The sequence below is a fragment of the Ptychodera flava genome, chromosome 12, assembly GCF_041260155.1.
Source record: "Ptychodera flava strain L36383 chromosome 12, AS_Pfla_20210202, whole genome shotgun sequence".
NCBI lineage: Eukaryota > Metazoa > Hemichordata > Enteropneusta > Ptychoderidae > Ptychodera > Ptychodera flava.
This window is the reverse complement of record NC_091939.1, coordinates 15,259,239-15,284,880: the sequence shown is the minus strand read 5'-3', so window position 1 is coordinate 15,284,880 and position 25,642 is coordinate 15,259,239. Positions and strand designations below refer to the sequence as shown.

The 25,642-nt window shown below is 37.7% G+C and overlaps 2 protein-coding genes and 1 long non-coding RNA gene across 6 annotated transcripts in view; 1 reads left to right on the top strand and 2 right to left on the bottom strand.

Annotated features, from left to right (window-relative positions):
- LOC139145128 (interaptin-like) overlaps window positions 1-7,886 on the bottom strand; it is a 42,206-nt gene extending 34,320 nt beyond the window's left edge. For all 4 annotated transcript variants that reach the window (XM_070716084.1, XM_070716085.1, XM_070716086.1 and 1 more), the window contains exons 1-6: window positions 7,790-7,886; window positions 5,351-6,022; window positions 4,279-4,329; window positions 2,649-2,749; window positions 1,601-1,862; window positions 843-977 (exon numbers count right to left, since the gene is read on the bottom strand). In XM_070716084.1, coding sequence (XP_070572185.1) covers window positions 843-977; window positions 1,601-1,862; window positions 2,649-2,749; window positions 4,279-4,329; window positions 5,351-5,876 — 1,075 coding nt within the window. In that variant the 5' untranslated portion in view covers window positions 5,877-6,022; window positions 7,790-7,886. The remainder of the gene's footprint in view (window positions 1-842; window positions 978-1,600; window positions 1,863-2,648; window positions 2,750-4,278; window positions 4,330-5,350; window positions 6,023-7,789) is intronic.
- A 5,047-nt stretch (window positions 7,887-12,933) lies between these two features.
- LOC139145127 (uncharacterized) lies at window positions 12,934-16,687 on the top strand. The gene is made up of 4 exons (XR_011554898.1): window positions 12,934-13,049; window positions 14,228-14,380; window positions 14,603-14,815; window positions 15,647-16,687. It is a non-coding gene; the product is annotated as an uncharacterized lncRNA (long non-coding RNA).
- A 43-nt stretch (window positions 16,688-16,730) lies between these two features.
- On the bottom strand, window positions 16,731-21,369 carry LOC139145126 (uncharacterized). Its single transcript, XM_070716083.1, has 2 exons — window positions 21,028-21,369; window positions 16,731-19,237 (listed from the first exon to the last, which is right to left on the bottom strand). Exons 1-2 carry the CDS (start codon window positions 21,271-21,273, stop codon window positions 18,998-19,000), a joined length of 486 nt encoding a protein of 161 aa, XP_070572184.1. The 5' UTR covers window positions 21,274-21,369; the 3' UTR covers window positions 16,731-18,997.
- Window positions 21,370-25,642: the final 4,273 nt, after the last annotated feature.

The following is a 25,642-nucleotide window of genomic DNA, read 5'->3' as shown; positions in this document are numbered from 1 at the left end:
ATTGAAAACATGTACAGGCAATATTCTGAAAAAATTTCATATGACTTTTGGTGAATAAAAATGCCTGTGTGGACAGCACATTCTGAATGAAAATGCAAGGAAGCTAGTATAATAAACTATTGATAACTACTGATATACAGACTTAAACATGTCATTGTTACATATCCAAAGATGTCAACAATATTATAAATGCACAAAATGAAAAACTTTCTCAGGAGAAGGGGAATAAACTTGTAGCTTGTTTGCTATTAGATAGTGACACACATTTTAACCTAAAACAAGTACAGGTTTCACTGTAATACACTCGTGATATGTAATAGGATCGTGATTAATATTGCAACCAAAAATATTTTGAAAGAAGTTAGGATTGTGACCAAAAGTATTTTGACGGATAAAAATAAAGCAATTATGAAATATGTACATGCTGTCAGCACCTTTGATCCGGGCGTAGGAAAATCGCTGCCTGGGGATGATGTAATTATGAAACATTAGAACAATTATGATTTGACGTTGAAGGTCTCAAAGAATTTATCTATTGTTTTGCAAAAAATATCACCCATTGCTACTCTCTTAAATGTCCAGATAAGAGACCGGTAGCATGGTGCTGGTACAATTTGAGAATTTTATTATGAATGGCCTGCTGACGGGAAAAAACATCTAGATAAAGCTGCTTTTTATTTTTGTTTCAAAGGTGAGAACTTCTTTCGAGCAAAATTAAACATTTCTATAGCATTCACTCTGAAGGAAGGTGGTTTGTACAATTCTCCATTCATGGCACTATTATATGCATGTGTTTATAGACATCAATAAAAGTTTAAACTTTAGTCGGAAAGTGTACTGACCTTTGAAAGCCGGCGCATGACGGCTAAGTCCCACTCCTTCCAACCAGGTTACAACATCATCGTCAGTCCACTCTTCCACTGGCACAGGTTGAGTTCCATCAGCTGTGAATGTCATTGGTGGACTGATTATGCTGCCTATAATCAATCAAAAAAAAAAGATCAGCGATAAAAGTCTAATTATAAATTTATTGATATGAATAGCAAAGAGAGGCTGACTTCTGACTTTCAGCTGAAGATAAAATATGCATATCAGTGCTGAAATAATTTATCTTGAGGTAGTATGCGCCTCAAAAGTGAAAGACTTAAACTATTGCTAAACCTGATGGGAGATTAACACTTCTGAGAAAGTCTTATTTGTGTATCACAGTATACCGCTAAAATCAGCGCAATACGTAATTGTATATGCATCCAGACAAACATACACCTCTGCCGACATGAAAAGTATCTTTCTTGGCAACAATATCTATGAAAGAGAACACAGATCAAGGTGAAATAAAGAGATTAAAATGTAACATGCCTTTTTCACATAGTGTCATAAGGCAAAATCTGGCACTGTTATCATAACATGTCACTGTGAGTGTAATTTCAACAAAAATAGTTTATCATTCCCTGATGAAGCACTTTGGCCCTACCCTTACACCCCTGTATATTTTGACAACTCCTTTGAAAACAATAAGGTCGGTCCAAAATTTTGCTGGGCTGGTGGATGGATGAGGTTGGAGGGTTGAGTGAATCAAGTGTATGCAGACAACACTCACCGCTTCGTTCCTGTCTACCTCCTTGCTGCGTATTGGCATCTGTGGAGTTGACGTGGGAAGACTGGACGTTGTCCGGGCGTGATTGCATAGTGGTCTGGTGGCTGGATATCAACTGACCGGCCCGTTTCTGATCTTCTTTCAACTTGGCAATGTCAGCATCAATTCTGCTTTCCTGTGCTTCTTGTAACTTGAGAAGTGTTTCCAACTCTCCCGACATTCGTACACTCATATCGTCTTCATGCTGTTTAGCCTTATTGGAGTACTGCAGTAAAAAAAATTTCTCTTCAATATTAGTTATCTAGTATAAGTAAATTTTGTTCACAAAACTAAAATTTACAGGGTTATTTGAGTTCACTATGATATCAGTATTTTGATTGCTAAAACCCAGACATGCCTTAGACCCCAATTGTAGTTTGGTGTTACATAGTAAAAACTTAACTGCAATGCTGCTATTGTACTTTGTAAATGATGATACAATAGTAACTAAATGTGTTGGTCTCTTAATCTGGATCTAGTGTTGTTATGTAAAGAGCACTTCATCGGATTGTAGCATGTCATATTAAAAGACAACCATTTGCCTGCTCTTAACTTACGTATCACTCAAGGTAATACGCACCTCAAAGTTTAAAGAATTAAACTTTGTTCAAACTTTCCTCTATGAAACTTTTAACCATTCTGTTGCCAAATCAAGTATAAAAATCAGGGGTCACTGTTGAGAGTTCGATTTTAGAGAAACAAAATTACCTAGTAATATTTAAATTACTAATATCTGAAATTCAATATGGCCACATCCCTGAGTTAACTCTGTGGGGAAAAAGAGAATTTTCGATTTTTAAAAAAAATAAATATAAAAAGCTTTCTTACTCCCAGGACTTTAAAATGAGCTGCAAGAAGTGTTTGGATGAAGATAATTAAAAAAAAATTTGAGAGTCTGAATATCTATCCCCTGGCACTTTGTATCTGAAATGCTAGAGAAATGAAGTAGGCAATCTTGTTTATTAAATAGATGCAGGAGTCAAGCAATTACAGATTATGGAATATAATTTACCTGTAACTTCAACATAGAAACTGCCTTTGGCCTCTTCTTGAGTTTATCAACTTCCTTCAAGAAGACAATTCTGATGTCCTCCTCATCAATTTCCAAATCAACTAACCAAGGAAAAATAAATTTCATCAAAACTTACAAACTACCTCAAAAGAGGGATAAAACTGCAGCAAATGAAAATTGATACAATATAAATACTGACCAATCAGCAGGAGATAAAACACTTGTAACTTTTAAAATGTATTTCCTTGTTACTCCAATCTGTTTTAATGCTGACGAAGGGTTGAACCCTAAATGTCCATGTTTTTATCTTCTGCATTTTAAAAGTGTTTTATCTCCCACCAGTGGGTCAGTATTTTATTGTAATAAATTTAGTCACCTTACCATATGACATGTTGACATTTTCACAGTTATAGTAGTATACCCCCTTTCCTGCCAGACGGTATTACTTTGCTATCAGTCAGCTCAGTAAAATCCAATACTGAGCCAAAACAATATGCACTTTAACCTACTTGGCTTGGTATGTTATAGCAGTTTTAGTCTGTAAAAGTAATGTTTACAGTATCTATACTTTTGGAGCCTTCAAATGTTTTGTCAAACTAAGGGACATGTTGTGCTTTGCTAGTTTTAAGCCACATAACCTGATGGTGAAGTATGAACCTGGCAGGATGAAGAATATACTACAAGACAATACTACATTTTTTGCTGTATGTTTTGTATAGGAATAGCTTACACTGCAGTTCTACGTATATGAATTGATTCTCGGTGGCCACGCTAGAGGGTTACATTGTTGGCTGAATTTTGCTGAATTTTGTGAAAATTAAATGTTTGTGAAAGATGTAAACTGGACTCTCTGATCTGTTTTGGGATGTAATTGACAGGCACATGTTTCAACTCAGCACAAGGAGGATCAGACGTAATACATGAAAATAGTGCAAGCTATTACATAAATCATAATGCAGTACAAAAGATGGTACCAGCTGGTGTAATTGTTATGTACGGTGTACTGCATAAATGAAAAAAGGTAAAACTAAAAGCCTAAATCATACTCACTTGACAGGGTCATGCAAACGAAACTGCAAATCATTTTATTAAGTAAACTTTTTCTGAGAAAATATATTTTCTTCTCAACTTTTGAAGAAAAAGGAAAAAATTCACAAAATAAAAAATTGAAGACATTCCTTTGAAAATTTGGAAATTTACATAACCCTACCTTTGGTAGCTATGCAGAAAAAATTAGAGGAATCTGACCAGTACTTTGTGAGTTTTAGGCTGTTTACCATGTTCATCTTTTTTCAACTTCATTTCCACATTTTGGGACTATTTGAACAACAGGAGCCCTTCACACCTTGACACATCTCCACACAATATATCGAAGCAATACACAGTGATTTGGAAAAAGACGCAGTAGTCAGACAGACAGACAGACAGACAGATGATTCGGAAAGAGATGCAGTAGACAGAGACAGACAGACAGACATACAGACATACAGACAGACAGACATACATACATACATACAGACACATACATACATACATACATTAGCTTTTCCAAACTATCAGATAAGTTTCCATGTTCATATACAATGACAAAATGAAGCTAAAAATTATACAGAAATTAATGGATGCTTACTGAGATCCTCTTCTGTGACTTGCATAAGGTAATCACCATCAATACCACACCCTATAAAACAGAAACAGTTCAGGTAAACAATTAGTCTCCAGAATCATAACTCTTTATGTGTATCCACTTGATAACAGAGAAGTTAATTTCCCTTCTTCAGAACCCACAACTTAAATGCTTCTTTTCACAACAATCATCTTTATGAGGTATAGTTCATGACTTTAAATTAATTACTTTTTAACAACTTAAATTTGCTTAGCTTTACAATCTGAGACACTGATAACTGTTCCACTAAAATGGAAAAGTAACATCTGATACAAATAAGTAGAATTTTCTGTAATTGTCACGGTGACCTTCAGAGTTCAGGCCAAAGTAGGGAATATTTGTTTCTAATCCTTACGTATATGTCAATCTAGAATAGGAATGTCCGTCTCTTCCTCATCTTCAATTGAAAAAAAAATACTCAAAATGTAAAATTCATTCAGATTACACAAATGCACCTTGCTTGAAGTTTTGAACAGCAAGAATATCATTGCCATCTTGTTATGTATCAGAATTACAATGCATTTTAATATTTAAGTTCTGTCATTTTCATGTTGATCTTGAATCTTGTGCGCTTAAATGAAAATAAAATGATAAACTGTATTGAAACATTTCTTCTGCTAGGCACCAAGATCAACAAAACTAACTTCTTACCTTTTGTTTTAACCCTTTGAACACCACAGTCAATTTTTGTTGCCTTTATAAAATATTCCCAGTCAATTTTTTTTTTCAGATTTTTGCCAAAATTTTGAGAACAAACTGTAGCCAATGAAATATGATGTCCATTTGGTCCAAAATTATCAAAAAATTACAGAAAAATTAATGAAAAGTGGTAAAATGTTGCACTAAAATTTTGGTGGGAAAAATTACAGCACTCAAAGGGTTTAAGTGTTTTTAGAATGATTATATTACTTATAAAAAGGCTACCCTTAAAGTTTTGAACTTGAAACGGTAGGAAAAAAAGGGAGGTAATGTCAACTGAAATGCAAGTTCATGTAATTTATCCTGATTTTGTAAGTGTACGATTGAGTTTTCATACCTTCAAAAATTTCAACAAAGTAATCCAGTTTCACTGCCTGCAGCCAGTCAAGGACATCTTCATCATTCCATTCTTCAACAGGGGTGATCTGCCAGGGAGCAAATTCCTGTTCATCTGTCGCTTGTGCCACCTCCACACTATCCCCATTCACAGTCCCTGAAGAGGCAATGCTCCCATCGTAGTGCTCATTGTACACTACTGTCGACGTCACATTCTGGTCAAAACCCGGAGCCGAATCAGACAGGCTGGATCTCGAGCTACCAGCCCGAGGCGGTGGTGCAGGCGCAGATTTTTTGCTTGACCCCTGCCTTGCAGGAGCTATTGGCACGTTATTGACGGCAGCTGCTGGCCCTGCACTGTGCACATTTTGTTGTCCAGCAGAGTCTATGATAGTCTGTCCACGGTCTACAGTCACATAGATATTCTCACTAACACTGAGTCGAGTTGTCTCTGCTCTGGGTGGAGGTGGTGGTTTTTCCTTGTCCTTGTCCTTCTTCTTCTTCTTTTTCTTACCAAAGAATGGCATCTTGGTTCAGTCACAATTTGGAGTGTGTAACTGCAGACTTCAAACCAGGCTCATCAAAATGAATGTGAGTAAATTGTTCCCCTTCAAGGCTCCCCTTCACATAATCGTGTGTATGGTTCATCAATCACCTATGTCTGTATGGGAGCCTAGAGATGAAATGAAGAGTGTGATATTTTTTATGAAACACATGTGTACAATGCAACTTGGTGTGAAAGAGTGTCAAACGTGTTGAAACTCTCTTCATTCAAAGGATCTCTTTGCAACAACAATAATCATGACCTGACCTACTCCTTCAAAAAATGCCAATTACTGAAAGATACTGTACTCACTGTAACACTAATAGTATTGAACTTGAGATGAAATGCCCTTTTTGTTAGTCTGTCCAAAATATGAAGTTCACAGAAACAACTTTCTCTCCAAAATCAAACTTCAAATTGAAACACACCAAGATGAACAACTCACAGACTATATTTTTACTAAAATATTTTTTTTTTTTTTTTTTTAGTAAATTATACACAAAGAATTACCTAGATATTTTTACTATTATTATCATATTTATCTTGTTGTGTCGGAGAAAAATGTTCAAGATCTGTTTTCATTTTACACTTTTATTGCTACAAAATGTGATGTAAATCTTTAACTTACAAGCAAGCAATAAATGTTACCATCATTATTATGACCACACACGAAAGTTGATAAAAGTCACTTTGGACGAACCAAGAATGTCTCTCTCATGTTTGTTCATCTACAATTCAGTTAGCTATCACCTTGAAAATGTTTGTATCATTCTGCAGAAAACTGGTTTTAGGTGAGTTGACTGTATATGCCTTCAGAATTGCTATCACAGTCAGTGATATTCTGACATCAATAAATGAGGACAATGAATCCTGGAGTGTCAACATCCCACTAGTTACCTAAACAATCACGAAGCAATTTCCCATGTATGAAGATTAGTGTAATTAAAACATTATGTTCTAAATTAAAGTTGAAATCACAAAATTGTGGAAAGAAATATTTCTCTGTTAAGACTATTTGTTCTTCAGAAAGGTGGTGAATCATGGGCACTCTGACTTAGTCTATTTTTATAACATATTTAATGAATGTTTACTGTAGAACGGTAGCTACGTAGTGTTATTACTAGCATAATTCATGTTATGTCAACATATGGGCCAATAATCCTTATCCACAAACTTTGATATTTTATCAAAAAACTAATTTTCCTGTGCGCGGCCTAACAAATATAAAAATATCAAATGTCAAATGGTTTCAAATCTGACACACCACCATGGCGGAAAACAGTATATACTACTGTTTCCTTGTGCTTCGTGGGCCCACCAACGGCTACTGGAACTAGGTGAAGTCAAGTATGTGTGCTGTCGAACGTACAGGGACATAGTTGCCGGGCATAGCAACAATCCTTGGTTACGCGAAATTGCTTGGCGGTTGTCACCTAGAGCTAGTAATTCAGCTACGGCCCCGTGTCCAATTAAAATTACGGACCACACCTGATGCTGGCGATGCCAATGAGGGTTGCAATGCTGTTGTTACGTTTCACTATGGAGGTAGAAAGCTATTTCGAACTATGAATTGCACCATAAGTTGATTAAAACTATTGAAGCAAAATTCCACAAACAAAATTATAAGTACTTATATTTTTAAAAAACAAATATACAAAATTAAAATTGGTCTGAAGCTCGATGTAAACAAACCGCCAATACATGTACATGTACGGCAGTGGTCTCAAACTCTGTGTCTCTGTTGGATCGGTTGACCGCAAAGTTTAACGACGATTTACCATTTGTCGAGATTGTATAAAGCCTTTATCAGATGACTGTGGTAGAGTTTAAATTTCGGAGTCAAACGAAGTAAGATCTGAACGGTTCAAAACGAAATGATCATAGACGAAAACTTACCAGACGGCTTGCATGGCAAGAGTGAAGTGTAACAGGTCACAGCACTGTTCTGCTATTTGACCTGTCCGCCATCACACGTCAGACAATGTTTACATCCGGGACATATTTTCCTAAAATATATGCCCGGAGCTGTAACGTAAATCGATCGGACAAATGGGACATTTGAACCCTTATTTTTAGCAAAATAGTATACAAGTTTTATTCTGTTATATTTTAGGGAAAATTTAATGTTGATTTTCACACAATTTGCGATGTAAACAGTGTACCACTTATTTAGTTTGGAACGAGGTTAAAGGTCAGTACTTCGGGTCACACGTAGGAGACTAAGCGATGGAGTCCTGGCACAGAAAGAAAGTGGGGGGAGGGGGGTGTACATAGCTTTTGTTCAGATTTCACAAATGTCGATCAAGAAAATCTTACAATTTAATTAAGAAGAAAAAGCGACAAAGTGCACAGTGTTGACATTGAGACAGGTTTGGTACATTTTGTGATTTGAAAGCTAGCTCAGTAGCTGTATTCTTGGAATTCTCAGAAAAAATTTCTGTATGAGAAGCAATATTGACATATAAAAAGAAAAAAATCGATTCAATATGATTTAACCTCGTCGATTTCAAGATAACATGGAAAATATGCCCTTCGAGAAATCACTGCTGATTTACAGCTGTTTCTTTTTCAATAAAATATTATAAATTGGCCAAAGACAACTTTAGAGGAACAAAATAGGCCCTATACTTAAAGTTTAACAGGAATCCAGTGCCTCTATGCGCCAAATATTGCATGCCTATGGAGAACTTGTGTTTGCTTCTAACTAGTGCAGGGCATCATCAAGGCACATACTGGAACGAATTTCTTAGCAATTCTGCTTTATATCCGGGTCGTGATATGATGGCAGCACGCTGTTCAGATATCATTATTAGGCCTAAGTTGACCGACCTGCTCCTTGAAGAGTTGAACTGTTGTGTGTGGGCTTAACCCGCTTGCGCGTGCGTATTCGATCGGTATTGAACGCTTATATAAAAGTCGTCGATTCCGGGCCAGAACTTTTTCCAAACAATTGTATGCATCATTTCAAAAATAGTACCAATTATGTCAAAGAAAGTTTATGGGCACGCACTTGACACTCGCTAATGAATGCATACGCGCAAATGAGTTCGTCGCAGAAAAACGTTGAACGGGGAGGGGAGAGGGGCGCCAGAGCAGCGTTAGTTTATACTAACACTATAATCGACTGATAAATGCCGAGTATAATAGGAAATGCGAGACCCAAATATTTATTTATTCTTGTTTATGTTTTGAAAGCACTCGAAGTAGATGTGTTTTCATAAACGTGTGACGCATGAAAAACCAATAACTTAGGCACGTAATGATAACTTGACACTGGAATTACTGAGATGGCATCATGTTATAACTTAATCATATTAATAATAACAAACGTGTCGATTCGCACTTTCAAAGTGTGTCATGTTTCTATAATTTGCACCGGTTACTGTAAATCTTCATTCCAGCAATTCGCCAAATTTCAACATTTCGCCACTTGGGCTTGAATTCCCACGATTTACCGGAGGTGTAATTCTTCAACATTGGCGGCAAATTTACATTTTCAAGTCTCTTCTGTTTAAATTCAATGGCAACGCCATTCCAGGCACCCGCATGTCTCGTGAATTCCTATGATTATGCATGAAATGTCTCACGCAAGGTTGGACAATAGAAAGACAATGTAGTCGAACTTTTATCAGAACTGTAGCTGTTAAGTATCGCTTTTCATATTTTCACAGCTTGGATTTAAACAATGGTGTTGTGACATGTCTCATGCATACTACGTATTAATCATTGTGAAACTAGCGTTGGCAAGTTTTCTTGTCGACAAAGTATTGTAAATTTAGGAGTCGGACTTTGGGGGCCTTGGAGTGAGCATATCTCCAGGCTCTCGGAGCTAAGAGTTGCCCCATGCAGCCATCAGGCTGACCTGGGGAAATAAAGTTTCGAGCGCAACGTTAATTCCTGTGTCGCCTGATCTGTATATTTACTACATCTACGCGTACTGTGGTCTGGAAGTTCCCCTTAATCCTGATTCAGAACACCAAGAACACTCTTTTACGATTTGATATGGTGGAGAATCCGGGCATGATTCCCCGAAAACGAAGAAAACGAAGCCTCGAGCTCTCACAGCAAAGCTGAATTGAATTTCCCGATAGAACTTCGAGAAGCGAGTCGCTCCCGGACACCTGAGTGAAATTCCCCGGATGACATAAAGGATGGAGAATGCAGAATTCAGACCCAAAAAATGACAGGAGAAGGTGATATCTACAGAGGCAAGCTGAGTCATTCAACCCAAGGAAGCTAGCGAAGAACACGTCAAGGTAGATCAACCATGAGAAGATAACAGTATCAACATTTTGAAGGGTGAGCAGATTCGAGATTTGCCGAAGTTGAACAAGAGAATTGTGTATGATCGTTGTAACTGCGTCTTTTGTCTGCGAACTGAATTTGACAATTGTTCGAGAGGTTTTTGTGGTCAAATAGTTAGTATAGTAGACTCGCTTTAATTCCAAATATTGGTATCGTTCACCAGAGAAATCTAATTATTTATACTCGTTTGTCTTTATTTTATGGCATGAAGCCTCATCTACTCGGGTTGGTTTGGGGGTTGGGAGTATTTTTTTTTTTATTAAGTGAAGATAATTATAGAGCTACGAGAATTACCGACGCTGCAGTGCTACGCGTAAGACGTCTCCGATACGAAGGGTTGGGGGGTTGGAGAGTTGAATATTTAGTTTTAAATTTGAACATCGTCAATATGGTAATCGAGATTGTTCTAGAAACGGATCTCACTGGGAGAAACTTTTGATCACAAACATAACCGCGGACATTGCCCGATACAGCTTGTATACATCTGCTATCAGCACTGCAACACATACATTATTCGATTATTTTCAAAGAACAATGTCATGTTTCTAATTACAAACAAAAAATTGTACTTTCCACTTTATGTTCTTCTGAAATTCTGTACTTTCCTTGTGTATTTTGTGTAAATGTAATATTTTTTGTATTCTATCCATATTTGAGACACCTTTTATAGGGCTTGAGGGCAAGCCTTTGTGGGAGAAAGAACGATGTCATGTTTCTATAATTTGCACCGGTTACTGTAAATCTTCATTCCAGCAATTCGCCAAATTTCAACATTTCGCCACTTGGGCTTGAATTCCCACGATTTACCGGAGGTGTAATTCTTCAAAATTGGCGGCAAATTTACATTTTCAAGTCTCTTCTGTTTAAATTCAATGGCAACGCCATTCCAGGCACCCGCATGTCTCGTGAATTCCTATGATTATGCATGAAATGTCTCACGCAAGGTTGGACAATAGAAAGACAATGTAGTCGAACTTTTATCAGAACTGTAGCTGTTAAGTATCGCTTTTCATATTTTCACAGCTTGGATTTAAAACAATGGTGTTGTGACATGTCTCATGCATACTACGTATTAATCATTGTGAAACTAGCGTTGGCAAGTTTTCTTGTCGACAAAGTATTGTAAATTTGGGAGTCGGACTTTGGGGGCCTTGGAGTGAGCATATCTCCAGGCTCTCGGAGCTAAGAGTTGCCCCAGGCAGCCATCAGGCTGACCTGGGGAAATAAAGTTTCGAGCGCAACGTTAATTCCTGTGTCGCCTGATCTATATATTTACTCCATCTACGCGTACTGTGGTCTGAAGTTCCCCTTAATCGTGATTCGGAACATCAAGAACACTCTTTTACAATTTGATAGTTGTATAGCGTTTAACATTCATAAATGTCACAAAAGTAAAATTATGTGAGCCATTCTCCTTTCATTGCCAGTACGTTTTCTCCAAGGAAGGCGCACAAAAAGGGGGGCAGTACAAAATAGGCAAAATAAGGGAGCCGTCATTATTTATAGCCTAGAGGGTCGGAGGGATGCGAGGGTGTCACTCAAAAAATTGAAAGCTATAGAGGCGGTTGTTCAAAATGTGGCGAGAAATATTTTGCAAATGACAGAAGAAGGTTGCAGATTTGCCATTCACGCAAATTCTCTGGCAATCTCTGGCAATCTCTGGCAATCTCTGGCAAACTGAGAACTGTTTTGTTATTGTTCGGTTGTTGAATATTGTGACTCAAGCACTGTAATGCAAAAATGTAATAAAAATATCAGTGTTTAATATCATTTTCAAACAGTTTTATTGAGAGCAAAATAAATTGAAACACCTCTAAGACTGCACCATTACACACATCAATTTCTAAGACGTTTCGATGCTAGAGGGATGACCCTCTTCTCGTGGTCTTACCCTTGGGGTATTCTAACAGTTTTACTAAGTGAAAAAAAAAAACAAAACAAAACAAAAAAAAATTAAAAACACCTCTCAGATTGCACCAGACAGCACATTGCACACATCGATTTCACAAAATTTTCCACGCAAGACAGCGGATACTCCGTCCCCTCTTGCACTTTCTCCTCAGCCTCTCGACATGTACTTTCAAAGTCTGCCCAGTCAGATATCCTAGTGAAAACTGTCATCAAACCCATCCAAATTAAACGATACTACATGGTTGGGTACTGGTTATCGCATGAGCTTTGATATCAGTTTTTATATTTTGTTGTGACTTTGAATTTCATTATGTTGGTTTTACCTTTTTATCCATCATGAGATAACCGACGATGGTAGGGTACATCAGGACTTGAAAGGTCTTTACTACTGCTGCATTTTTTTATAAATTTTACAAATAACTGTATTGATATTAAATTTTTCTAACTGGGGGAGGGGGTCAGGCAAAATTTCTAGAGGGGGTTACTCAAATTTATCGTAGTCGGGGGGTACCCGAAATAATGGAGTTACCGATGAAATTCCTCTGACCCCCTCCCCCGCCGTAAAGAATGACGGCTCCCTAAACAGCGACCGGTAGTCAAAATTTGATCAATTTCATCATCGCTTTCTTTATAACATTCATGTTTTGCCATATGATTCCAATGGAGCAAGGACATAATTCACCTGCTTGAATACATCTGCTTGAATACCAATACATTAACACCATGAAACAATGATCGTCAACATTGAGGTGGTGACCACCCCTCCAGCCAAGAACATTATAGTATCTACCAAAACTTTGTTACAGTTTTTTGACCAATGAGGAACAACTTATGACCATGTGCGAAAGTGTGTTTTCGAGCTTGCGGTTCGCCAATTTGACCGATGGTTCGGACATGGCGCCGGAGTGTCTAGTTTGGTTTTATGTTTTGACGTTTTGCGGTAAGTTCTTGTCGATTTCTTTTACTTTCCTTTTATTGGTCTCACATTATGGTCGCGAGCAATACCCTGGATTATTCAAATACTGCGGGAGAAACCTAGCTGTCGGCGATAGCACGATTTGTTATCATCGTTCTAGTATTCCGCAGCTCAGTTCCATTCAGGTATAGACCTTCGCTGCACCGCGGATCTTGTGTTTGAGACCGTATGTTCTAGTGGAAGCTAACAACCACAACTGGGCGTAAGAGTAGCCCCGTATTGATGTACCAGCGTAACTTGAGTGAATGTATTGTGTACATGTCATGTGAAACGGAGGACCAGGACATAGAGCAGGACGTTGTGAGTTGTGTGATGGGATGTTATTGCCGTCAGCACTCCTTCAACAACAGATTTTACATCGTACATTGTCAGGGTTCTCCATAAGGGCATAACTACTAGGGGTGGGCCACCCCTCTGTTTTTCCGGAGCAGTCTATTCATATGTTAATAACAGTGTAAAAGATGCATTTTCACAACAAAAGAATATGCAAATTATGGTTGTTATGTAAATTGATGTCCCTCTGTATTTCCAATCTGTGGAGAACACCCTGCATTGTCTTCAATCATAACATTTCAGGCAAGTATCTTACACAATATTGCTCCACTGTTACATAACGGTATTCAAAATTTTGACAGGTAAAGCACTCAGCTTGAGAGTAGAAAAATCTGGTCTAACCAGGTCGCATATCAAAATTGTGAAAATTGATATGGGCTCATATCCAGGAATGCACAAGTAAATCTTTGAAGGGGTGCAATTGTTTTGTTACATAATTTGAACCCCCCACCAACTAGCTTACCATGCATGCTATTTTACCCATATTAACATTTTTGTTTGGTGATCTTAATGTCAATATTTTTTATTTTTTCCCCTAAAATCAACACATCTTCAAAAGAGTGTTTCCAGCAACTTTTGCTGTGTTTTTTTTTTCTTTCATTTTTGACAACTCCCTGCAGAAGTCAAATCACATTATGGTCCATCCCTACGATGTGGTGGTACTTAAGCTAGATAACGCCCCTTGAAAGTGTCCTATGCTTAAGATAACATACCGAGGGATTGCATGAATATATAAATAGAAGCACCTTTCTCTCTCTCTCTCTCTCTCTCTCTCTCTCTCTCTCTCTCTCTCTCTCTCTCTCTGTTAGTGGTGATTTTCATAGGCAGGGGAAAAGCTTTGCTCTGTGTGGAATGCAGCAGTGATAACACAACTTGTCATGATGTAGAGTGTTCACTGGACAACACAGGGTGTCAGGTAGTTTGGAGGAAGGAGAGAGGGCAACTCTTGACCATCGTAAAAGGTGGGTACTTTACCCTGGATGGTTAAATTTCTTCACCACACCTACCACATTTTGTCCTGCAAGTTTTTTGCACAGAGCATGGAAAATGGCTCATTAAAAAAAAAATTATTTAGAAGCATAATATATGTTTTGACTTCGCAGAAGCACATCAGACATCCCCAAATTACTATTACAATTTTTGTCTATGCAAATAATATTAATAAGTGTAATGCTATGGTCTAGGTTGCTTGAGAGAAATCAACTCATGTCCCAGCCAGGTGACCTTCTGTGGGAGATCCTACACACGCCATCATCCACCAAAAATAGTATATGATTCAACCACATTCTTCTGGCACTGTTGCTGTCACCATGACTACTGTAACCAAGACAATGACACCAACAGACGGTTGTTCCTCTCAATAGATAATCCAGTACCACATGAAGACGGCATGGCAGGTGAGTATGACAATAAACCTTCTTCCCCATTTTCCAGTACAGGAGTCAACACTCACCACTGTATAACAATGTAGTTGGGTCAGACCATGGTGGTGAAAGGGTAAAATTACTTTTCCTTACAGGCTTTGATGCAATTTTACCAATTAACGTGTCTTTGTTTTTGTTTCAATAAGCATTAGCCGAGATTTGGGGAGAAGAACCTGACGTTAATGATGCTTGTGAAGAAACTGCAAAGAATTTGACAGGATCTGTATGCTCCGTCCAGGAGATGTCCTTGAAAATAAAATTGAGTCCTGGAAAGTCCTGGAAAATTGATAATCCACCCACAATTTTCAAAAATGGTAGATGATTGGTTTTGATCTGGCAAAAATGATATCTGGAAAATGGTATTTTAAACCAAAAATGTTCTTGAAAATTCGCTGCAAGCCAAACCTTACTTTATAATGCAAAAATAAAACTTTACATTGTTCTAAAAGAATGATATTAGTAATTGACTGATACTAGTGATTTTTAACTGCAGGATGTGTTGGTTGCACTTTATACATTTGTGAGTCATTGTACCACTCTTTACATAAACCAGCCTGTTCATGCTATGGATTTATGATTAACACTTCCTGGCTTAAAGGTATACTGTCACCTGTTCCAATTTTACCACAGTTACCATGAAAAGAGAATACCTAACCAATCACAGATTTTAAGCGGGTGGCGCTTTTTAAAAACAGCACCCTCACATGGGCATTTTGAATACCAAGGAATGCCCCTTTGACCAAATATGGGCATATTTAGAGTATAGGTGACTGTATACCTTTAAACCTTGGTTTCGCCTTTCAGGAGTCAGGAACACACTAACAGATGGTTGGTATGGACGAGACGGTAATGTTGGAGATATGAACTCATCATCATCATCATCATCATCATCATCATCACTGCCATCAGATGGCTGCAGCTGTAGAGCATCATCAGTAACCATGACAGTCCTCCTTGGTGTGATCATTTCTGTAATTTTGTAGTGATGTTCTAATTCATGCTACATGTGTATCAAGGTTCAAAATATCTGCAAAAGTTCAGTGTTGAGCAGTTTGCTGGGATAAGAGAGATATGCTTTGTCAACTTTTCGGATCGCTCCTGACCGACAGAGTTGTGCTTTGTTCATCAGTTCGATTACTGAGCATGTTGCTTATGGTGAATAAATTAAAAGAATAATTGTCTACATCTCTACTTGAGAGTTTACCATAAATATGCAGTCAGGCTGGTTGACTATGTATAACTTCCTAAAAGTTTGCCTTGCAATGGTGAACATGTTTTGTGTAATATGCAGCTTGCAAACTCTTTGTAATCATGCAGGATAAATCTTGTAATTGAACAAAAACTTTAAACCCTCAGAAAGGTGGTACTAGTCAGCAGAGCCAGCTCAAAGAGTTGTGGATTTGTCTTCCTTTTCTGTTCTCTGATGCTAAAAACAGCTTGCAAGAAAGCTAAAATACATAATTTGAGCTAGACAATATTTCAGAGTAACACACACACACTACATAGTCCTTGCTGTGTTGATTTCAAAGTTTAATGCACTACTGCAACAGAAAACATTAAATGTAAATTTCCATGCATTGGATACTGTTAGTACCAAAAAATATGTAAATGAATCTGGTTGAAAATTCTCAGAAAGAATCTCTCGTTCAAAAGGATTCGATTCCACCTTGAACATGACCATGGTCTTCACAGAGCAGCATTTCACATTTCCTACACAGTTTATGATTTTTAAATATGAGTGACTTTCATTTAATGTAAAGTTTGAAGTTTTCACCAGATGACTTAAATTGAGTATGGCCAGAATGTTAAAATAAGATGTAAAAATCGAAGCTTGTGTAAATTTTGGTTTCTCCTTGATTTTCACAATGAGTTAAAAACAATATAAGGTACAATGACTGTGCACTCAACATTTGACTGTCATGCCAAAGTCGTCTAAGTTCATAATTTTGCTATCACAGACTTACTATGTAAACACATTGTCCATAAAATTCACTACAAGTTAACTGGCAATGAGTAAATGTCTATACTGAAACAAAGTTGTACAAGCCTCAAGATCCAAGTGTGCTTTAACCCTTTGAGTGCTGTAAATTTTTCCCGCCAAAATTTTAGTGCAACCTTTTTTCCCAAATTTAGGATTTTTCTGTAATTTTTTGAAAATTTTGGACCAAGTTGGCATTGCATTTTATTAGCAACAGTTTTTTTTGTCAAATTGTTCGAAAAATGAGAAAAAAATTGACTTGGGTAAATTTTCGAAAGGTGACAAAAATTGACTTTGGCGCTCAAAGGGTTAACTTGAATTGCATGTTTGAAGTGTGGTGGATGTGTAAGAAAGCGTGACCTACGTCTCAGTTTAACAAAACTAGGCGATGGATTTTCACGGCTGCAACAATCTTTTACAAAGAGAATGAAGTGAATGGGTTGGTATGTTAGAATATTTATCACCAATATACTCCTCCTCCAAAAGTATGATTTTGATAAATTGCACAAGAAAGCTTTGAGATTTTGCTATCTCTAGCTTTCAAAACATGTCGAATGAAAGGCCGTTTAAATTTTGAAAACAAGAACTATCAGAGGTATCACTTTGCTCTGTTCATTTTCGGGGTTATCGAGGAAATGGAAAATCCTCCGCCTCACTTCGTACAGTAACACTGCCCAGAAACCTGACCAGCTGAGACTGTGGTGACATGTTTACTGAGAGCTGGTGAAGTCTGAGAGCTGGTGAAGTATGTTGCCTTCACCACAAAGTTGGGGTAATTGTCTTGTATATTCTGTGCATTGCCAGTCATGCATTTTCTTTCAACTCTTGTAAGGTAAAGAATAAAAATGTTGACCTTTGATTATTGAAAGTTCTGTATCAACCATTTGAGCGCTGTAATTTTCTCCCGCCAAAATTTTAGTGCAAAATTTTACCAATTATGAATTTTTCTGTAATTTTTTTATAATTTTGGACCAAATGGACATCACATTCCATGGGCTTCACTTTTTTCTCAAAATGTCGGCAAAAATCTCAGAAAAATTGACTGGGGTTTATTTTATAAAGGGGACAAAAATAGACTTTGGCGCTCAAAGGGTTAAAAGGTTTGGATGCGGTAAATCACCAAATTTCTTGCTAACTGCGGTGTGTGACATTCAGCCTCAAACGAATGTCTCTATACTGCATGCAATGAAGTTACAAGGGGCATGAAATGTACCAATTGCATAGGAGCATTTCGACGTCGATTTTCCCACCTTGCACATGTAACCATTAATGAGAAGCATTCATATCTATCAGGGACAACTATATCAGCGTTAACAAGTGAATGTACATTGAAAACAAAGCATCGAAAAAAATCAGAGATGCAATTGAAGAACATAATACAAATTCTATGGCAGCAAGGCAAGCACACTGGACCAAATAGGGAGACATTCTCCCGTTCGGGATAGTCTTCGATCAGGAGAGTCTTTTGACAGAATAGTCCTGCGCATTTAGGTTGTTCATCATCGCCGCCAGTGCATTTTTCTGATAACTATTTAATATTTGCGATACCTCTTGTGAAAAAGCAATACCTTCAACTAGTCTCAATAAAGCTTGCCACCTGGATAAACTCCATCTATACTTCGTATGTCAAATTCGTGTCGAGGAATTCAAAAATTAAAATTTTAAAAGTGTTACACGGGTCGAAGTCTCCCAATTCTGGAAGGAGAATTCTCAATAAAAGAAGATTGTAATCGTGGCAGCTGTACATAAAAAAAACAAGTAACATAGTTGGTCTCCCGATAGGAAAGTGTCTCTCTATCTGGAGAACGTACTTCCGTTGGTCTAGTGTGCGCCATACTGTTTAAACGTGCATACCAATCTCGACTTCCTCAAATTGATGAAATTTACTGCTGCAAAACTGCTTAATTGCATTTGGTGCGAAAAATTTACTTAACGGTTAGCTCAATAAAGGGGCCGTGCAGAATGTTGTTCACGAGTTTGTGTCGATTAAAATATTTCAAATACTACATCACTTTCTAGATTCTATGCGATGACTCATATATCACTTCGAAAAAAGTTTCCGTCGGCTCTGAGCAAGTCAAGATTTAGTGACGATATTGCCATTTCGTAATTCTCTGTAAATAAAACACCGATGTCTGCGTGTGTACGAAAAAAAAGGTTATTCGCCATCCAGATTTTCAGTAGGGGTCGGTGCTATCGGCATCTCTGGTGCTTTGCTGCTGCTCTGCGTTGCTGTCTTTCGGTTTCATGTACTTCTCAGGTCTGAAGATGGCGTTGGGGTCGTTCAAAAACGGAGCCTCGAATCTGGGCAGGTTGTCCGGTAATTTGATCTTAATCAGGTTTGGCGCTTTCCGCATTTCCATGTCCGAGAGATCGAGCTCCTTCACTTCTAAGTGGCTGAGTGGATTTTGGCTGGCCTGTGGCGGAATAGAAAGAAATCGAGGACTGCTCATTGATACGAACAAAAGTAAAAACGTGTAGTGTAACTTGAAGGATTGCTGACAAAAGAGTAGAACAGCATCTTAAACTTGTCGAGATTACCAAGGAAAAGGTTTGTTTAGCCAGCTTTGAGCATGCTCTAACTCAATAGGCGGCGCGATTGTCAAAGCGCTTTCATATACCAGGAATACAGGTGTTCATAATACAAGGTAATTTTAATCGTCTGGTCTTTTGGAAAAGAAATTGGTTTTTACATTTATTTCATACAACTCTAAGATAATTTTACGTCAATTCGAACGCACTGATCCCACTTCAACTATAATGATGAGAGAGGGAGAGCGGGACCAAATTATGTAAAATAAAAGTCTGACCACGAAGAGATTTGTAACAGCGCCCCCATTTCCCTCTTTCTTTCGTTCTTTTTTCTTTTCTGCGTACAAGACGTAGAACGTGAATTGCGTCAACAGATGGCAAATTTGGTTCTGGAAGGATCCGAGACTACCCCAGTGAATAATATGGTATTCATAGATATGCTGTACTTAATTTTGACAAAATGCAGGACGACTTCAAATCACGAGAGGAATACTTTGATGTTTTGCATCATTATTGCCCATGGTTACCAAGTGATGTAAATTTACAGGGCGTCTGTTGGTTGTCACTAAAATGCAACAACTATTTGCTGAATATAAAAAACTGAACAAACACCCTGTCCTTGCTATGTCGTTATGAACTCATTTACTCTATTTCCTCTTGTGTAAGTTGTTACGGCCTCCTATCTAATAAGGGATTGGATATTACAAGAATCTACACCGTTCCATGAACTGATTTTAACAGAATTTTGCTAGGTGTTCACTGGCACCAAACTTGTTATTGGTTCTCACATAGTCGCTCCGAGTGACTTGTAACATTCTTCGAACCAACTTCACTGACAGTTACTACTCTAAGTATAAAAGCTTTTCAGGGTGTGATTTTGCTTTATATGATAACAAGTAATGTTATCTAATACTACAATTTTTTTAAAGTTTCCAATTAATACAAAAATACGGTTTTAAAATAGAATTAATCGATTCATCATATTCATTGGTTTACGTTTTGTTTATATCTTAAGTCGATTAGAACTAGGGCTATCAAGTAGATGAAAATAGCATGATGATGGTCTAGCTTACTAGGTCATTCTAAAGTGATTATAGAGTTAATTTTCAGTTTCATATTCTGATTTTCACACGGAGACATAGAGAGGAGAAGAGAGAGAGGAGAAGGGGTCTATGGAACGAGAATTCAAGAATCAACGATGTAAAATCTGTGACAGGTGGCCATCAACTCTGGAGGGGACAATCGCTTGTACTGGTGAAATCCCACTCTTCTTTTTGTGTCCGGATTGCTACGGGCGAGGGCGACGGTCCCTTCGTTAAATTTCCACGCAACGGCAGTTCTCTCCATATGTTACAGTTAGCAAAAGTCATCATATTAAGACACTCAAAATTGAATAAACGAACCTGTGGCGTCAAAGTTGTAATGCGGTATTATTTAACAAGGAGGAGTGAAGACATGTTTTTAAAAATTATACACATATATTTGGATACACAAAATATATTTGGCTTAGATTCTCAAATTAAGCAGGATGTTAGGAAGAGAGAATATATGTGCAATCTGGGAACTTAGGTGTTATTTATCAGCAATGTAATTTTGTTCTTTTAAAAACATTGGTTTTCATGCGTGCCTTATTTATCTTGCGAACTAGCTACTAAACGTACAAGAGCGAACATACCGAATTTCCGAACCTAGAAGTTGCTTGTTTTGCAGTTTCTCGGTCTCCTTGGCCCGCTATGGTCGGTGTTGGGACGCCGTCCCCATTTTCATCGACACCGGCATCGTCGCCTGCGTTGACGTCAACGGGCATCAACTCATCGCCACGATCTAGTGGCCCAGCCTGGTCTTCTTTCCCGCTTTTCGCCGAGGCGCTGACGAAAAGTAGTGCAAAGACGACAAGACTACCTCCGACGCGTAGATGCATTTTGAGTGGTTTCGCGGCTAGCTCCTCAGAACACACTGGTAATGAGTAGTGTCGTATTGCTTTGTTTCCTTCTGAATCCGAAGAAGACAGAGAAGCACACTGAACGCTGAAGCAGATGGCACCACAAGTTGTCTTCGTGGGAGTCAAGATACACGAATCTCAAGGCAGCCAATCAAATCAGGACAAATTTTCAAGTCACCTTACATCTTGAGACTTAATCTTTCGCATTCCTTTTAAAAGCTAAATCACGTGATGTTATCCGAGCTCAGTGTATCCATTGAATTGGCAGTCAGCAAAAAGTGGCAGTTTTTCTTTCTAGAGATTTATGTATAATTACGAGATGGGGATATTACTTTGAGCAACATATCACCAAGGATGAAAATAACGGTGTTTTGTCATGAGATACATGGTAGCTCAACCCCAACTGGGGCCACCAACTGGGACTCCCAGATGACTAAAAAGCACTCTGGCCCCCTGTTGGCCTCCAGGACTGGTCCCAGTTCACCCCTAGGACCCCTAGGACAGGTTTGCTCAAAATGTAATCTGAGACCGGTTCCAGTTTGCTTCCAGGACCAGTCCCAGGTCACTTCAGGGACACGTCCAATTTGTGAACTGGGACCCCCTATGAAAGAACCCAGTTATTTGTACCTCGTACAAACAGTCTCTTAAATGTGTTTTTGACCTTTTCAATCTTCAATAATTATAGTTATACACCACATTTAATAGATCCTAACTAAGGCCAAAATAATTACTTCTTTGTTTTGCATCTGTGAAGTTTTCATGAAAACACAAACAAACTGTGCGTTTGAATAGGACTTTACCGAGTAGCTTTACTGCCTATACAACTCTTTATTTACAAAATTTTACATTATGATGATGACAGGAATTTTCTGATATGATTCTTGAATAGACACTTATGTTGTCACATTGAATAATCAAGAAAATAAAACTTGTGTGTTTTAATTTTCTTGTTCGTGTTTTTGTAATTAAATGCCTTATGTTTTCAAACATTTGAGTGGGCGCAAAATACGCGCTTACCTCGATGCAAAGGGGCAATCAGGAAGTTCTGTTGAACGATACGGTATTCGGCTCATATGCAAATGAAACCTCAGCTAAAGAAATATAAGGCGAAAAGGTTAAAGTTTTCTTGAAAACTACTAACAACATTTTAAGATAGCTTGCAGAAATGTCAATGTTTTAGAAGAAGTGGTAGTGTTCAAGTTCAGGTGCACACATATGTGCACGTTTATTGCTTTTCAAGGCCTCCAGCCCATAAGCAAGGGGTACAACAAAGAAATACAGGTGAGAGGTATACATACAGCGTTAAGTCATACAGTACAGTAAATACACTAGTTTCTCGTGAAAAAGGAAAAAGAAAATCAGTTCATAGTACTGAAAAATCGTACTGAAAACTAAACTATGACATTTCAGTATTTTTCAAAACTGATTCTCTGAGCTTGAAAGCTTTATATACAAAGTTACATAGTGATAAGATCATTGATGGATCCTTTTCACTCATAATTCTCAAAAACATTTGGAAGTGAGGATGGTTAATATCTTCTCGTGGAAAATATTGCTTTCTCAAATTCGCATATACAGGACACACAAGTAGAAAATGATACTCATCTTCTACATATTTACCAGAGCATACCTTACAATGCCTTGCTGAGACATCTATGTTCTGATGCCTTCCTTCCTCTATCGCGAGAGGAAGAACAGAAGATCTAAAGCAAGCAAAGACCTGTCGAACATGTCGTGTACAATAGTTTGAATAAAGATACATTTCAGGTTCAAGGAGAGACTTGAACTGTGAATAAGTACGTAGTGTAATTTTATCAAATGTCTATGGACAGTGTTTACTCTTTTAGCGCATCTCAGAAATAGCTTTCAATGGGGTATTTCACCGATAAAGGGCAGAGCTTCCTTCCATCGTCTTTAACCTTTACAGTGTCATAAACTTGAATTCCCAAACCTAAACCATACACGTGAACAATGTCAACCGTCGATAGTTTGCGTTAAAAATTGCCGTATCGAACGCTCAGATTTACAGTTTCATAGAGTATCCCAAATACGTAGCTGAATGCATCTATATAGGCCTATATCGAAAGGGACTGTCCGTGCTGGAAAAAGTAACGATTGATGACGCAGAGTAGGGGTAATGTTGATTTTTTATCAGTCTTGTTCTAGGTCCTGTCCTAATCGCGTTTCGCACCAGTTCATGTGAGAAAAGGCAGAAGTCCCGTCTGCATTCATATGTGTGAAAACCTGTTTTCACACCAGCAGGACCAGAAGGGGTCTCACATTGAAGAACGAACATGCAAACAAACCAACATGCTGACAAGCATAATACAGACAAAAGAAAAGACAGAATATAATACTACATCAAATGAACAAGTGCAAACACACAATCTAAACTATTAAACACAGACACTGACTGCAAAAATATATGACAAATATATTGCAAGGCATATCATCTTCTGTGATAACCTTGCCATGGAGTGACCCTCCTCTATTCTACATTTTTTGTCACACATTATTTTTTTCCATTCGGTGTATTTGTTATTTTGTGTGAGTGAATCTTTCATCAGGACTGTTTATTTATTCATTTTTTGTTATTTTTTTGTACATTTTGTCCATGTCTCTTTCCCTCTGTTCTGTATATTGTTTGTTTACACGTTTGTTATTTCTAGGCCCATTGCTCTTTCAACGTATAACTCTCTTTATCTCCATCACTGGACTGATGATTGATAACACTACCATCAAATCTTCCCTGTGCCGCTCTGTCATTTAGGAAATCACTGAACACGTACGGGTCACACACAGCATGCCCTGTGTGGTCAAATACCTAAATCCCTTGTACACATACTACATTGGAACGCCAACGATTGTGTTAAGTTAATCTTGCCAGTTTAGTGATTTTCCCTCTATTGCAGCATAACATTCGGCGACAATTTTTTTGATAATTAATATTCATTATTTGCTGATTGATGTCATTGCCCAATGAACTTGTGTCATTTGCAGAAAGGCCTACAAATACTAAAATTAAAAGTAATGTCATTTTCACGAAATTTGACAAGTACATTCTTTATCATTGTATCATTTAATATATGAAACGAAAAGCAGGGGATACTATGTCCGTTTCCAAGGAGTTTCGAAATGCAGTTGATTTTTACTATATAAATTATGGACAATCTATCATGACTTTTGGATATTTCAATCAATTTCATTTAATTTTTTAAAAGAATTGCTATTTCACATATTTGTCTGCCAACTGCATTGTGAAAAAAACATGAGGTTAAATCTGGCTTGAAGCAAACGTTTCATTCATATCTTCTTCTTATATCAAATTCTTGATATATTACATATACCTCTACACTGATCATTAAAAATGAAAAGTGTGTCATCATGCTAATTTTCAAAAGATGACCAAATAAAGCATGCCAAGTTACGATGCCTGTATTAAATGTAATGAGTGACCTAAGGGATGGACCATTAGATCTTGGGAGGGGGGTGGTCACAATGAAATTGTGAAATTTTTTTTTACTATTGTAAATTTCTAAAAAAAAATTTTCCAATTGAGATTAGGTGTGCAAATTTTTTTTTTCAGAGTAACCTCTCAGATTTATAATTTTTTTTTAGTTCGTCGCTGTCTGAGGATAAACAGGGCAAAGATGTGGTATGAAGCACCACAAGCGACCGCGCAAACGGTCACGGGGGGAGGTCAGGAGGGGGATCTTTTGAAAAATAGAGATTAAAATAGCGTTATTTGGTTGCACTTGGGGAGTATTTTTGCGGGGGGGAGGTCAGGTGTCCCCCCTCCTGCTGTTGGAGCTTTTGAAAAATAGAGATTAAAATGGTGTCATTTGGTGGCACTTGGGGAGCATTTTTTTCAGATTACACATCTTCCTCTGAAACATGGTCTTCTTGCTCCTCAGTAGCTTTCTATAGTTTTGAAAATTGACTATTTTGGTTTCCTGGCTTCCCTTTCTTCTGCGTGGTGTAATGCCTACATTCACCCTACCAAACATCATGCATATCTCATGATTTACAATTGATTTTGACAAGCTGAGAAGCTGTTTGCAAAATATAGTGAAATTTGCATATTTGTGTTTTTAGAGCAATTGTTGCCCTTTTTTGATCAAAACATCTATTTCTCTGTAGCAGCATGTCTAAATTGATTGGATGTGTATGTGGTGAAATTTCAATATTTGTCTTTTTAGGGCAATTTATGCCATTCATGGTCAAAAAAGCTGTATTCTCTGAAAGGGCTTGTCCAGTTTCTTTGAAATTTGCTACATAAGTCCCTTAAGATTTGTTTAAATCATGCTCTTTTTTGTGTTGGAAAAATTCTTCAGATAATTGTCATTCA